Source organism: Telopea speciosissima, chromosome 7, assembly GCF_018873765.1.
Source record: "Telopea speciosissima isolate NSW1024214 ecotype Mountain lineage chromosome 7, Tspe_v1, whole genome shotgun sequence".
Classification (NCBI taxonomy): Eukaryota; Viridiplantae; Streptophyta; class Magnoliopsida; order Proteales; family Proteaceae; genus Telopea; species Telopea speciosissima.
The window spans coordinates 54,182,519-54,196,980 of NC_057922.1; the positions used below are offsets into that span (position 1 = coordinate 54,182,519).

Consider the following 14,462-nt stretch of genomic DNA (forward strand, 5'->3'; position numbering starts at 1 on the left):
GTGTTGACTCTGCCAGGTTCCTCCACCGTATGAGCTGGGCTTCCCTTTGTGTCCCCAAATCTGAAGGAGGCCTCGGGCTCAGGAGGATAAAAGATGTCAACATTGCTGGTTCCATCAAGCTCATATGGAAGATCCTCACCAACAAATCCTCCATCTGGACTTCTTGGGTGTATACTGGACCCCTGCGCAATGACTCTATTTGGTCCGTTAGCCCTCGGGCTGATTCTTCTTGGGTTTGGCGCAGAATTCTTCAGGTGAGGCAGCTAGCCAGAGATGCCATTTCAAGCAGGATTGATGACGGTTCGACTACCTTGCTTTGGCTTGACAAGTGGCATCCTTCTGATGTTCTCTCTTCCATTGTCAGCCCTAGAGATATTTACTCCTCCGGATTGGACAGATCTGCCTCTATTGCCGCTATCATCTGCAATGGCTCGTGGTCCCCTCCCCTCTCCCCTCCTCCCCTTGCCGACCTCTGGAGCTCCCTTTCCCCCATCCCCCCTGGGCATAGAGGCAGAGGCGACACCATCTTATGGCTTCCTTCCCCATCGGGTAGATTCAGCTCTCACTCCGCTTGGGATTTGGTTAGACATAGAGGGACCCCTTGTCCTTGGTACAGAGTTGTTTGGTTTCGTGGCCACATTCCTCGGCATAGCCTCACTGCTTGGCGCGCCCTTGCAAGTTGTCTTCCTACCTAAGCCTTTCTTCTTCATCGGCATATTCAGGTCCCCTCCAGCTGCTGTCTCTGTTGGAACGGGACTGAAGACGTCGATTACCTATTTTTCACTTGCCCTTTTGCCTCCTCCATATGGACCCGAGTTCTTCGCCATTGTTGGCCTGGTCGGCGCACTCCTCTTCCTCTCAGCAGGGAATGGATTTGGATCGACATGACATACGGAGGGAAGTCGATTTGCGACTCGGCTGGCAAGATCACCTTCTGTGCCACTATCTCCCACATTTGGATGGAACGAAACCTCAGAAGATGGACATCCAACTCTCGCTCCTTAGACATGATTTGGAAGGCCATCTTTTTTGATGTTTCATCTAAAGTTAGATCCCTCCCCCTCAAGGATGTTAAGGATTCCCCAAGGAACAGGCTCATTGTTGTCTCCTGGGGTCTCCCTTCTTCCATTTTGCGCCCTAACTAGTCCCTAGTTTCGGCTTTTTTTCCCTTGGGCTTGTATATTCCTTCTTTTTTCTTCGTAATATATTTTTATTCATCCAAAAAAAAAATTACCCCTATCGGGTAAAGTAGCCCATCTCAACAATTACATCTTTTCTCAAGAGATTAACTAAAACTAAGAACAACAGTAATATTACAGAGTTTATACCATGCAAATGAGGAAACTTAAAAGGAACAAAAGTAATAAGTGTCTTAATCCAAGTGCCCCATTGGCACAGTCATCAACATCTAATCAACATCATACACTGAAGTTACCGACTGCACGTCAGCAACACCGAGTAAAACATATCCGAAAGAAAGAACCACAGAGATTTCCACCAAAACATCACTTGCAACGCATCTAAAAAGGTTGCGCAAAGAGGGGTAAGCTCCACTGAGCCCAGTGACGGAATAGGGAACACACAAACAATAACACATAGTCCATGATGCATGAATTAGTTAGCAATATTAGCCACCTAGCAAGCATATCTAAGTCACTAGGTTCTTGCTACTACAACAACTTGGGAAACATCATGGATCACTTATTTTATCACCATGATGCAGCCTCAATTGTTACAATGGGGCCCGTGCCGGTCGAAGCCACTCGCTACCCAGAGGCAAACCCCGATAACCAATGATCATCCTTGACCTGGCCTCGTATCACTCCTCAGCCAAACAAGGAGCCTTGGTTACCCAACACCTAAACTCCTATTGGTAAGGGTCGTAGCAAGGGGAACATAACCCTAATCATACTATATGAACTATCTTGGTGAGAGGTGTTCTGGGTGCATCAACAGCCCATACCATCTAGTACCCGGGTATCAGCATGACACGGCGCATGACAGACCACATAAAAGCACTAACCGCATGATGCAATATGATACTATCGTATCGAGAGGTATCCTGGGTGCATCAACGTCCCATACCATCTATCACCCGGGTACTAGCACGACCCAGCGCATGATAGACCAATTATAAACATGATGAAGACATTAACAAGCCACATTCACAACGCATACATTCGCAATTTCCACAAAAATGGTTATAATAATGCAAGAATGAGTATGCATGAGAAATGGCATACAAGCATAACATAATGCAAAACACTCCCGAATTAAATCAAAACCACAGCCACTCACCTATTAGTTCGCGATTCGTTTACTAGGGTTCGTTGTCGATCAACGTATGATAAGTCTCACTGTAAGAGTAATGTTGCCTAAAGAAGCGTGACAAAACAAGTTAGGTAAGGTAAGAGGGGACCCAAAAGGTCTCCAAAGATTAAGTCTTAAGGAAGGATAACAGAGTCCATGTGGACTCTTAAGTAGAGGCACAGTGCCTGGGTCCAACTGGGGCAAAATGCCCAAAAAACCTGAACTGGACTCTTGGGTGGATTTAGGTCCGAGTCCACCTCGGGGTCCACCTGAAAACAGAATAGGTGTGGACTCATATGCGGATTTTGGCCTGAGTCCACCTGTAAACAGAAAAGGGGTGGACTCATATGCGGATTCTGGCCTGAGTCCACCTCTGGGTCCACCTGTAAACAGAATAGGGGTGGACTCATGCGGATTCTGGCCTGAGTCCACCTTTGGGTCCACCTCTCTGCTGAACCCAAAATTCCTAGGGTTTGAGTTCCCCAACTCGATTCCACTTGGATTTTAAGCCACAAGGACTTGGGGAAGGGTTCTTTGGGTCTACTTGAGTCGTCATAACCTACTCCTATCAAGAAATTGATGGATCTATGGAATAAACCACCACAATGACCCAAATCTTAGGTTTTCCATTTGAAACCCTAGATTCAAGAGAGGGGTTTAATAGAAGGCCATTAAGAGAGTCAAAGGTGAGCATTAAGCTCCCCATAGAGTGGGATACTAGGTCCGTAAACATCCTTGGGTTCTAAGTGGAATCCTAGGTCAAAACCCCCAACCTCAACGGTTCTTCCCCAAACCCAAAAGATTTTAAGAGGAGGGAGAGAGGCTGTTCAAGAACTCACCCAAACCGAGTGGCCAGGTGTTCCAAAGGCTGAGCTCCACGGCCCAAATCTTCCTCCAATCTACCTCCTTCCTTTCCTTCTCTTCTTTCTTCTTTCCTTTCTCTTGTTTCCATGGCTCTGGGTAGGTTGCTGAAGTTATGACCATTTAATGTTCATGACTTCTATTTAGAACTATGTTTAAGTGAAGGCTTGTTTGGTTTGGCCTCTAAAACTCCAAAACCCATTTTTAGGTTAAGTTGGGTCTTTAGGACCCAGTTTTAAGGCCCAACACAAATAGAACAAAAGAGGGTGGGGTCCACCATGACTGGGGACACCACCACGAAGTTTGAGACATGGGACAAGTGGGTCCCACAAGACTTTACCAAAATTAAGTTTTACAGCATGGGTGGATTCACCCCTGTGAGTCCAATCCAGAGTCCACCCTTGCTGTAAAAGGGTAAACCAAGGGCAATATTTCCTGGGTTTTGTTCCGTACTTTGAGGACTTCAAAGGGAGCATGTACACATGATATTTAAGGATTGAATGCTCACCTTCGTGCGGTCACATCGCCCATCAGACCGAAACTCCACCCTTTTATTCCAGTTATCCCCTTGACTGCCACGGCCCAAGGTCATAGGTGTTGACCGTTGGCAGCGTCGCAACATCTACCAATGGAAAATCAGTTTAGCCCAAAAATTTAGGGTGTACTTTGGGCGCGGGTATAACACATAGTGTAATTTACCCTATTATATATAATTTTGTTTATAGCAATCATTATTATGTATAATTCAGTAATATTTCATGGAGTTCTGAGCATTTAATTCAAACCGCTGGAGAATAATATATTGTCATGTAGGTAATTTAGAAACACAGGGGTCGCTTTGTATTTAGGACAAACCTCCGGGGGTCATAGTGTAATTTACTCTATTATATATAATTTTGTTTATAGCAATCATTATTATGTATAATTCTGTAATATTTCATGGAGTTCTATTAAAGAAGTTTGCACATTGCACAGATGCGCATTTAATTCAAACCCCTGGAGAATAATATAATGTCGTGTAGGTGGGGTTATACATGCTCCAGTGTTAAGGGAAAAGAATATAGATCAATCAATCCATGGTTTTGATATTTGGTAAATTCAAAGTAGCTTATTATTTTTCAATTTTATCTTCTTGTTTCACATCTGTTGACCCTAGTTGGACCTTGGATCTTGTTTTCATTCACAATCTTTTTATTTACAGTGGTATCTCATGGTGTGATGATTCCCTGGCTCTAGTTTACGAATCTTGGTACAAGACACGCCGAACAAGAACTTGGGTTATTTCTCCTGAATCTAAAGACATAAATCCACGCATACTATTTGACAGATCATCAGAAGATGTCTACTCTGATCCTGGTTCTCCAATGTTGCGAAGAACTCATGCTGGGACCTATGTTATTGCAAAAGTAAAGAAGGAAAATGATGCTGGGACTTATATTTTACTGAATGGAAGTGGTGCAACACCAGAAGGGAACATCCCGTTTCTTGATTTATTTGACATGTAAGGCTACTCAAGTTCTTATCTGTTATATTAGCAGTTCGAAACATAGAAACTTACAAAATCTTTTATCCCCAGAAATACAGGTAACAAAGAACGAATATGGGAGAGTGACAAGGAAAAATATTATGAGTCAGTTGTTGCTTTGATGTCAGATCAAAATGAGGGTGATGTGTACATTAATCACCTGAAAATACTGACTTCCAAAGAATCAAAAACAGAAAACACCCAGTATTACATACAGAGTTGGCCAGATAAGAAAATATGTCAGATTACTAACTTTCCCCATCCATACCCTCAGCTGGCCTCATTACAGAAGGAGATGATCAGATATCAGAGGAAGGATGGTGTTCAACTTACTGCAACCCTATATCTACCCCCAGGCTATGATCCCTCAAAGGATGGCCCTCTTCCATGTTTGGTATGGTCTTACCCTGGAGAGTTTAGGAGCAAAGATGCTGCTGGACAAGTTCGTGGTTCTCCTAATGAGTTTGCGGGCATAGGTCCAACATCGGCCCTTCTTTGGCTGGCTAGAAGGTATTATTAATCTATTCTCTTCTGATTCTGTGGCAGGGCTGCTTGTGTGCATGTGCAAATCCATATGTGTGTGTGTTCCCTTTTGGTTGTCTGCCCATTCATGTGTTCCTTTCAACTGTACCTATGTCATGGCTGTTTGCTTTCAATGTTTATGGATAATGAATGCTCCCAATTCATGCAGGTTTGCTATTCTATCTGGACCAACAATACCAATCATAGGCGAAGGTGATGAGGAGGCAAATGACAGGTAATTTTATAATGTTATTTCTAGATAGTGCTCTCTCTCTCTCTCTCTCTCTCTCTCTCTCTCTCTATCTATCTATCTATCTATCTATCTATCTATCTATATATATATATATATATATATATAGGGTCGATGTTTGTGCAGCAGCGCAGGCTGCACCCAGACACATGGGGGCGGCATTTCCACCATTCAGGGGGGCAGGGTGGTCATTTCGCCCACCCCCATGTGTCTGGGCCCAGCCTGCGCCCCTGGCACAGAAAACATTTTCCCATATATATATATATATATATATATATATATATATATATATCTTTTAACGTCTTTGGCCTGTAGTCCTCATAACCTTGAGAGGTGAGATGCCTAATGATCATTAACCTTTTTGATCTTCTGTCTGGAGCTCATTTTGAGTTATGATCAAGAATCTCATTGGTACTACATGCCTGTTGATTCCTTTCTAACATACGAAGGCATGGGTCATAGTCTCTGTGACTGTTCATCCATACTGAGGGGATTCTCAACCTTGTCTAGTGCCCTAGTTTTCTGTTTATTTGCTTCTTTAGTTACTACTTACTAGTCAGTTCTCTTTCCTTCTGCTGGTTTTATATGTGTGTGTATATGTATGTATGTATATATATATATATATATATATATATATATATATATATATATATATATATATTGATTTATTTATTTTAATATTAAGTGTATGTTGTTCCTCTTTGGCTTGGTCTTTCCTTGCTACTAACAAAGGAATAGGAAATAGTAGTAATCCCCATCCCTTTAAATTTTTCCCTAGTTTTCTTTCTCAAACAACTGTTATAGAAGTTTATAACAAAGAACATCTAAAAGTTTGAGAATTTCATCCATAACCTATTGTTTGTTGAACAGGTATGTAGAGCAGCTGGTAGCAAGTGCTGAGGCTGCTGTTGAGGAAGTTGTACGTCGAGGGGTACGATTATGCAAACTTTTCCTTGAGAATATAAACTAGTATTTACTATGGATCCACTTGGTTAGATGTGAAGTTATTGATAATAGTCAAAAGTGAAGTAAAATCAACAAAGTTTGTTCACTATTATTCCAACCAAACTCCCCATTGCAAACTTTCTTTTTCTCTTTCTCCATTGCACTTCACTTCTAACTAAATGGGGCCTACGACACTATATTTAGAATTTGTGGCTGTGGGGTGATTATGCACTTGTTTTAGGTGGCTCATCCAAGCAAAATTGCTGTTGGTGGTCATTCATATGGGGCATTTATGACAGCAAACCTCCTAGCACATGCTCCTCATCTCTTCTGTTGTGGCATTGCTCGCTCAGGAGCTTACAACAGAACGCTTACTCCTTTTGGTTTCCAGGTGAGCACATAAATTTCTGCTCTGATAATAACTGTCTGGCATGTGTTGTTATTTAGCTTTCCATTCCCAACTGGCAATATGTCTCTTCCCTGCCAACTTTTGTACTGTTACCTGTGCAGAATGAGGACAGAACACTTTGGGAGGCCACCAACGCTTACGTGGAGATGAGTCCTTTCATGTCAGCTAATAAAATTAAGAAGCCCATCTTACTTATCCATGGAGAGGAAGACAATAATTCAGGGACACTAACGATGCAGGTATAAGACATGGTGTTTTATAATATAGCCATACAACTGTGTTGATCCCATCTCATGTGTGTTTCATGATGCCTGAATCACTTGGGGTAATTAGGTTAACATAAATGGCTTTCAAACCACTGATGATTAGATTAAATTATAAATATGATACTATCTCATTGGGTCTTGTGTAGTATAGATAGGGCTATTGTTTCTCTCTCTTTTTCTTTGGGGGGGGGGGGTGTGTGGAGTTTGGAGCATGTGGTCCATCTTTAATAATATCTAATTCATTTGAAAAAGCCAATGTTCCACAGAAGATTCTGTTACTACTTGCTAAATATAAAATCATATTATGGAGTTCATCTTAGGACAATTTAATGTAACCATGTTCTGGTCTTGAATATTATGAAATGTAATTAAGGGAACAAAAGCTTTTATAAGATACGATGAAACGATCTGAGCTTTATGGAGGGGAAATTTGGACTATATATGAAACCAACAAAACAAGATGGTGTGAAGGTGGATTGGGGGAAAGATCAAGAATTAAAAAATAGAAGTGATAACACATTTGAGAAAGAGTGTAGCCCGAATCTGCAGTGAAATAAGAGAGGGCATGGTGATTGTCTGGACTTGTTAAAACCATTGACAATGCTATCTAGAAGTGGTTTTGGTGCAGCTTGTTGGCTCTAAAAGGGTTAGAAAGAGAGATATCATAATAATATAGACTGAGATAGCTGAAAGGGTTTGTGTTTAATGTCGGTGTGGCTCTAGATCTCCTCAGATTGGCAGAGCAGGGTTGTGTTGCTGGCCCCAAATACTTAGGAGGGGGAATCGGTGATGTTGACATTTCTGTTATTTGACACTAATCTACAAGAGTGAACATTATTCCACTGCCACTAATTTTCTGATGCCCAAGATCTCTGCCTTTTTATATTTTTTAGTTACATTTTTCTTTACTGTCTAATTATAATATTTATAATTTTTTTTACTAATTCTGCATTTTCTTGATGTCAGTCGGATCGTTTCTTCAATGCTTTGAAGGGACATGGTGCACTCTGCCGCCTAGTGGTGCTTCCTTTTGAGAGCCATGGTTATGCTGCACGAGAGAGCATTATGCATGTTCTCTGGGAGACTGATAGGTGGCTCCAGAATTTTTGTGCATCAAATGTTTCTGACGAGGTTACAGATATTGACAAAAGTAAAGAAGATGAAAACAAAGTCATGAAAGATTCTGAAAGCAAAACAACAACCGTTGGTGGAAGAGGAGGCTCTGAACTGGAAGATACAGAGTGGGAAGGTTTTCTGTCTACCACAAGGTCATCATTGTGGTAATTTCTCTCCACTAGTTTTATTTCCCCCTTTTTTCATGGTTAATCTATATTTCCAAGTGAAATTATTAAACGTTGGTAATTTCTATACAGTAAAGGGGTACAGTTTTTGTATGTTGTGTGTGCAAGACCTGGGTTAAAGACATTCCTACATGACTTAGTGGCAACTTTGGACACTTTATGGGTTCCTGCTTGCAGACGAACAGAACTTGTTTACATTCACATTAGATTTTTGTATTGTGACTCTTGGCAATGGGCTAGAAAGGAGAAGGAAAAATAATGAAATTAGGCTTTTACACTACAGAAATGTCTAAGATTTTGTGTACAGTCACTTCCTTTGTGTGTACACAAGGAAGGATCAAAGATTTTGTGTACTGTCTCTTCCCTGTTGTGTACACAAACCTTAATTCTGACCCTGTGGACTCTGCATTTAGCTTGAGCAGGAGGTGCATTATGTTTGATACATACCTGCGACATTGCTATCAATCTTTAAGGCTTTTTTGCCTCTTGATCCAGTCAATGTTGTTTTCCATCTATATTTGCTGGTAACTCTTGTTTTGGAATTGATAATGAGGCCCAAAAACAGATATTCTGAAATAATTATTCTGCTATGAAATCTCAAATTATCAATATCGCTATTTTATGAAATTTCTATTTCTTAGTAACTCTGTATTTCATTGTGGCCAAAATCGAAATCTTTAATGTAGATTTGAAGATCAGAAGAATTTCCAAGCACATGAATTCATTGATTGAAAGACAATGAAATATACAACATCTTTTCTCATTTTCAATGCTGGTAACTCTTGTTTTGGAATTGATACTGAGGCCCAAAAACAGATATTCTAAAATAATTATTCTTCTATGAAATTTCAATTTATCAATATCGCTATTGTATGAAATTTCTATTTCTTAGTAACTCTGTATTTCATTGTGGCCAAAATCGAAATCTTTAATGTCGATTTGAAGATCAGAAGAATTTCCAAGCACATGAATTCATTGATTGAAAGATCTTGAAATATACAACAACTTTTCTCATTTTCAAGATTTTTTTTTTATTGTTTTGGATGCACCTGTGTAATCTACTGGTCTTTAAACAGTTTTATAGACCATTGCCTTTGCAGATTGGGGACACACAACGCTTGGATACTAACTACTTGGGAGCTCTGATATGAGGAAGGGACGGATGCTGAATTTGTTCTTGGTGGACCTTCCATTATTCTAAACCTGAGTTTGGTAAGTTCCATTCACATCAGTTAGTATCAGGCAAACCATTGCTTCTGGGATGTATAATGCATAGTTATCGTACGCAAGTCGTCTCAAATTGCATTTAATTCAATCAGCACTGTTGGCACCACATCCTGCCTGTATATGGGCCTCACACTGTATTCGTGCTGGCTCCTGATTGTTTTCTTCAGCACCTCATCCTGGAAATTGTATAATTAGTGACATCCTCTTTTCTTTACCCAACGATACAAACGAATGCATGCACTTGCACATTAATAAGAGCAAATGTGCAGCCTTCATGATTAATTCATCCAGATAAGGCTCTATATGAAGTGAACATGCTGAAGCTTGCTTAATGGCTTCAGGGATGGTTGATTATAAATATATGATTTTCGAATCTGCAAACCATCATTTTTTTTTTTGCTTTTGCACATGCTGCTATTTCTTGATGCTACCTCATGGTTCTAGTGAATGAGTTTGATGAGGTAATAAATGAATTTGTGCTGTCAAATGATTTAAGTTGATATGATGATCCACTCGGTGCATGGAAATACTCTCTTATAGCATTGCCATACCATTGTGATCAATTTGTTTTGAACTATAGAGTACATTAATAAGGTGTTATGTTAGCAATTTTTTTTTTAAAGATTTCCTGAGGTTTTTACTTCTGTCATCCTTGAGATGACCTGGTTAGTACCAAAATGGGGTGTTCTATTTTTTTTGTTTTGTTGTTGTGGTTGGGGGGTGGGGGATTGATCTGTGTGGTTGGCAAGGAAAAAGTAGTTCCACATGTTGTCTGTCTCACCTGGATGGCAAGTTTAAACCCAAATGTAGTTCAGTAGTGCAACTTCTTGGTTATGGTTTTATAAACAAAGAAGATGTCAATGCTTTGGTAGCCTGAGATTATAAGGCAAAAAGCTGAGAGTATCTAGTAGGACGTGCCTTTTTTTTTTTTGGGGGGTGGACTTGGTTGCCAAATTAGAGGATTGCTAATCCAGTTGAATGACCATATTAGCCTTCTACATGGACTCAAGTGCATGGATGAGGAAGGGTTGTATGACCGAGCAGTTCACCTAAGATAGAAGATAGCTTGATGTGAGCCATGTGGATAGATGATATAGGCATTAGGTGTTTCGGCCATTGGATCATGGATGGGTAGAGATCACCTGGATTGGTCATTCACAACATGTAAAATTTTATGACCTAACGCAATGTGTTGGTCTTCTTCCATCATATTTTTTGGACCTGTTTTTAGAGTGGCAAATTCGCAACGCGGGGGGGGGGGGGGTAGCTAAGTCTGGGCCAGGTGGGAAGAATTAAGGTGTTTGAAGGAACTTGAGCCAAGGAATATAAAGACACACCATGTATACCATCGATTCATTGGTTGGGAAAACAGTTCCAATTTGTCCAAGTGTGTAGCCCTAGGTATATAAAGAAACGGTTTTCTTCCCCATCACTAAGCCTAGTGAAGTATATTGCTTTGCTATTTGTCACATAGCAATACATGCATAGGTCCATGTGATAGAGGACCAGACAAGCATTTGCAATTTCAGTTTAAAATGAGTAGAGGAAGTAGTCAAAATTTTAGAAGATGCTTTTTAGTATTTTATATTCATCTTCATTTGATGGCATTTTTGGTAATTCAACTAAAATTTTGAATCCGAGTTTGACCAACTTTCGTTGTTTACTTTGGACTAAAATTCGGCCATTAAGATGTATGTGGAGTCCTCTATCATATAGACAAATCCATATATTGCTAAGTACCCCCCCCCCCCCACACACACACACACACACACACACACACACACACACAAGAGAAAAGGACAAGGGATTTCTGCTCTTCCAACCAACACTTTTTTGAGAGTTGGATGGGATAGAATTGAGTTTGAGAGCATTTTGGATTCGGACACTTTGTGTGAGATTAACTATTCTATTTACATGGTCTCTTGCTTGCACTATTTAAAAAATTAGAATCTGGCCATGACTCATCTCAATTCCGGCTGATTGATGGGGCCGATTATAAGGTTTTGGTTATAAGATCAATAGGTTTTCAGATTTGATGGATGATTCTAGGGTTTTTGGGACGGATTCTAGCATATTCAAATCCAATCTAGATTGGAATCGGCATGAACCAATTCAACTTCCAATTCTGATTTTAAATCCTAGCTTGCTTCAGACCACAGATTCCTTTGGCTGGTTAGCAAAATGGCAAACTTTTTTGTCTTAGTTGTGTTTGTTTCCATAGGAAAAAGAAACTCTTTTTTTTCATGTAAAATAAGATTAAAAATTTACATAGCGAAAAAATTTCAAGTAAAATATCATATGCACGAAAAATTTTACCAAAAAATAAATAAGGTGTAAAGAAAATTTTATTTTTCTCATTTGATGGATACACTACTATGTGACTGCATTGTCGGGTCCAAACTTGCATATTTCATATGTAAAAAAAAGAGATATTGTAGTGATTGACGAATCAGGGGTAAAATTATAAAAAAAATCCTTTTTAAGGAAAATACTGGCCAATGTCGTCTAATTCGGGATATGTATCAACCCTTATCGATATTGTATCGATTTTCAAGTAACCGATCCCTGATCTAATACCATGCACTTAAACCATGGTTGACACTGTTGAATTCAAAATCCAAAGAGATCTTGTATGCCTTACAATTGTCCTTTTTCTTTGCTTTGGAAGGGTTATAGAATAGTGTTTGCTTTAACAGTAGCCAATTCGCATATTAGTGGCCCCCATCACCTCTCTTGGGAAAAATGTAGCCATTTAACAAGACCACGTGTCTTGCTTAGTGCTTTTGGGCATTACGTGCTAAGCATTCTAGTCGTGTACCATTATGCTCTCCATGTCACGACAATGAAGTTGGGCATACCATGTCGAGCATTTCATTTTGCTTTCTATGTCACGGCAATGAAGTTGGGCATTCTATGCTGAGCATTCTAGTTCTCGTACCATTATGCTCTTCATGTCACGACAATGAAACTGGGCATTGCGTACCGAACATTCTAGTCCTCGAACCACTATGCTCTCCATGTCATGACGTTGAAACTGGGGATTCCATGTCGAGCATTCTAGTCCTCAGACCATTATGCTCTCTATGTCATGGCAATGAAGGTTGGCATTTCATGACGAGCATTCCACACCAAGCATTACGTGCTGAGCATTGTAGTCCTCGGATCATTATGCTCTCCATGTCATGGCAATGAAGTTGGGCATTACATGCCGAGCATTTAGTCCTCAGACCATTATGCATTTATGCTCTCCATGTCATGACAATGAAGCTGGGGCATTCCATGATGAGCATTCCATGCTGAGCATTACGTGCCGAGCATTCTAGTCGGACCATTATGCTCTCCATGTCACAGCAATGAAGTTGAGCATTCCATGCCGAGCATTACGTGCCAAGCATTTTAGTCCTTGGACCATTATGCTCTCCATGTCACGACAATGCAGTTGAGCATTCCATGCCGAGCATTCTAGTCCTCAGACTATTATGCTCTCTATGTCACGGCAATGAAGTTGGGCATTCCATGTCGAGCATTCTAGTCAGACCATTATGCTCTCCATGTCACAACAATGAAGCTGGGCAATACGTGCCGAGCATTCTAGTCCTCAGACCATTATGCTCTCTATGTCACGGCGATGAAGTTGGGCATTCCATGCCGAGCATTCTAGTCCTCAGACCATTATGCTCTCCATGTCACGGCAATGAAGCTAGGCATTCTATGTCGAGCATTCTAGTTCTCGGATCATTATGCTTGAAGTTGGGCATTCCATGCCGAGCATTTCATTCCAAGCATTCAATGTCGAGCATTCCATGCCAAACATTCAATGCCGAGCGTTCCATTTTGCTCTTCCTTACTTTCTTTCTTTCTTTTTTACTCCCTTATCCCTCCTTCAATGGTCTAGGGAGTGGGGGACATCTGATATACCTAAAAATATACTTGTACACGTGGTAGCATAACAAGAAGGTCTTGCTATCTACGTAAAACCTAGTGAGTCCCATATAATCAATACGCTGAGATATGAAGTCTTCTAATCTCTTCCAAAGCGAGTCAAGGCAACCGACCTAAATCATTCGGTTGTAACAGCTCACCATCCACTCAACTGGGTTGTAGCACAAACCAACCCGGAGTATAAAAGGAATAGTAACAGATAGAGGTAGATGGCTCACATTTTATTACTCTTACCGTATTTCACTCTTATTTACTTATTGCCTAGTTCTGACTTAATCATCGGAGATACCACGAATTAACCTTGGGTTCATCCGACCATTCTCTCTCTCTCTCCTACATGTCATCCACCTCAGCCAAATCAAAATTAAGCGACAACAATCGCCAAGACGATCTCCCAATGTGTCAAAAAAAATGCAGTAACGACATAAACATTAGAGTTTCTTAATTGCATAGAAGATGTTTTTTTTTTTGGTACAACATAGAAGCCGTGTTTTTTTCGGTGCATACATATAAACTTAAATTTTGCATTGTTTTTAAATAACCCAAGTGCATGTGCTTTTTTCTTTCATTCTACCTTTAAATGTTACATTTTCTCTGAGACATGAGGCCGGACATATTTTCCCTGGTCATGCTCCTAGTTAGCAAATTTGGATTCGAGAATTATTTAGATGGTCGTTTTGTTAATTTAAGAATTCGGTCAAAAAAGCGATAAAAAAAGCGGATATAATAAAATTCGGATTCGGATTCGAGACTTATTCGTTTACAAAAGAAAAAAAGTCGGACAAAAAAATCAGACGTTATTTTTAATATTTATAGTATCTATTTAACATTATCTATCAATTAACATACTTGCATAAGATACAAGTAACATAAAAATTGGAATACATGCAAGTTTTAGTTCATC

General features: G+C 40.1%; 1 protein-coding gene across 3 annotated transcripts in view; it reads left to right on the forward strand.

Annotated features, from left to right (window-relative positions):
• LOC122669668 (probable glutamyl endopeptidase, chloroplastic) overlaps nt 1–10,103 on the forward strand; it is a 55,761-nt gene extending 45,658 nt beyond the window's left edge. The window contains exons 8-15 of one of the 3 annotated variants that reach the window (XM_043866495.1): nt 4,373–4,672; nt 4,748–5,206; nt 5,388–5,453; nt 6,339–6,399; nt 6,655–6,804; nt 6,924–7,061; nt 8,055–8,368; nt 9,490–10,103. In XM_043866495.1, the coding sequence (XP_043722430.1) occupies nt 4,373–4,672; nt 4,748–5,206; nt 5,388–5,453; nt 6,339–6,399; nt 6,655–6,804; nt 6,924–7,061; nt 8,055–8,368; nt 9,490 (1,489 nt within the window). In that variant the 3' untranslated portion in view covers nt 9,491–10,103. The remainder of the gene's footprint in view (nt 1–4,372; nt 4,673–4,747; nt 5,207–5,387; nt 5,454–6,338; nt 6,400–6,654; nt 6,805–6,923; nt 7,062–8,054; nt 8,369–9,489) is intronic. The other 2 variants (XM_043866492.1, XM_043866494.1) reach the window with 2 other exon arrangements.
• Nucleotides 10,104–14,462: the final 4,359 nt, after the last annotated feature.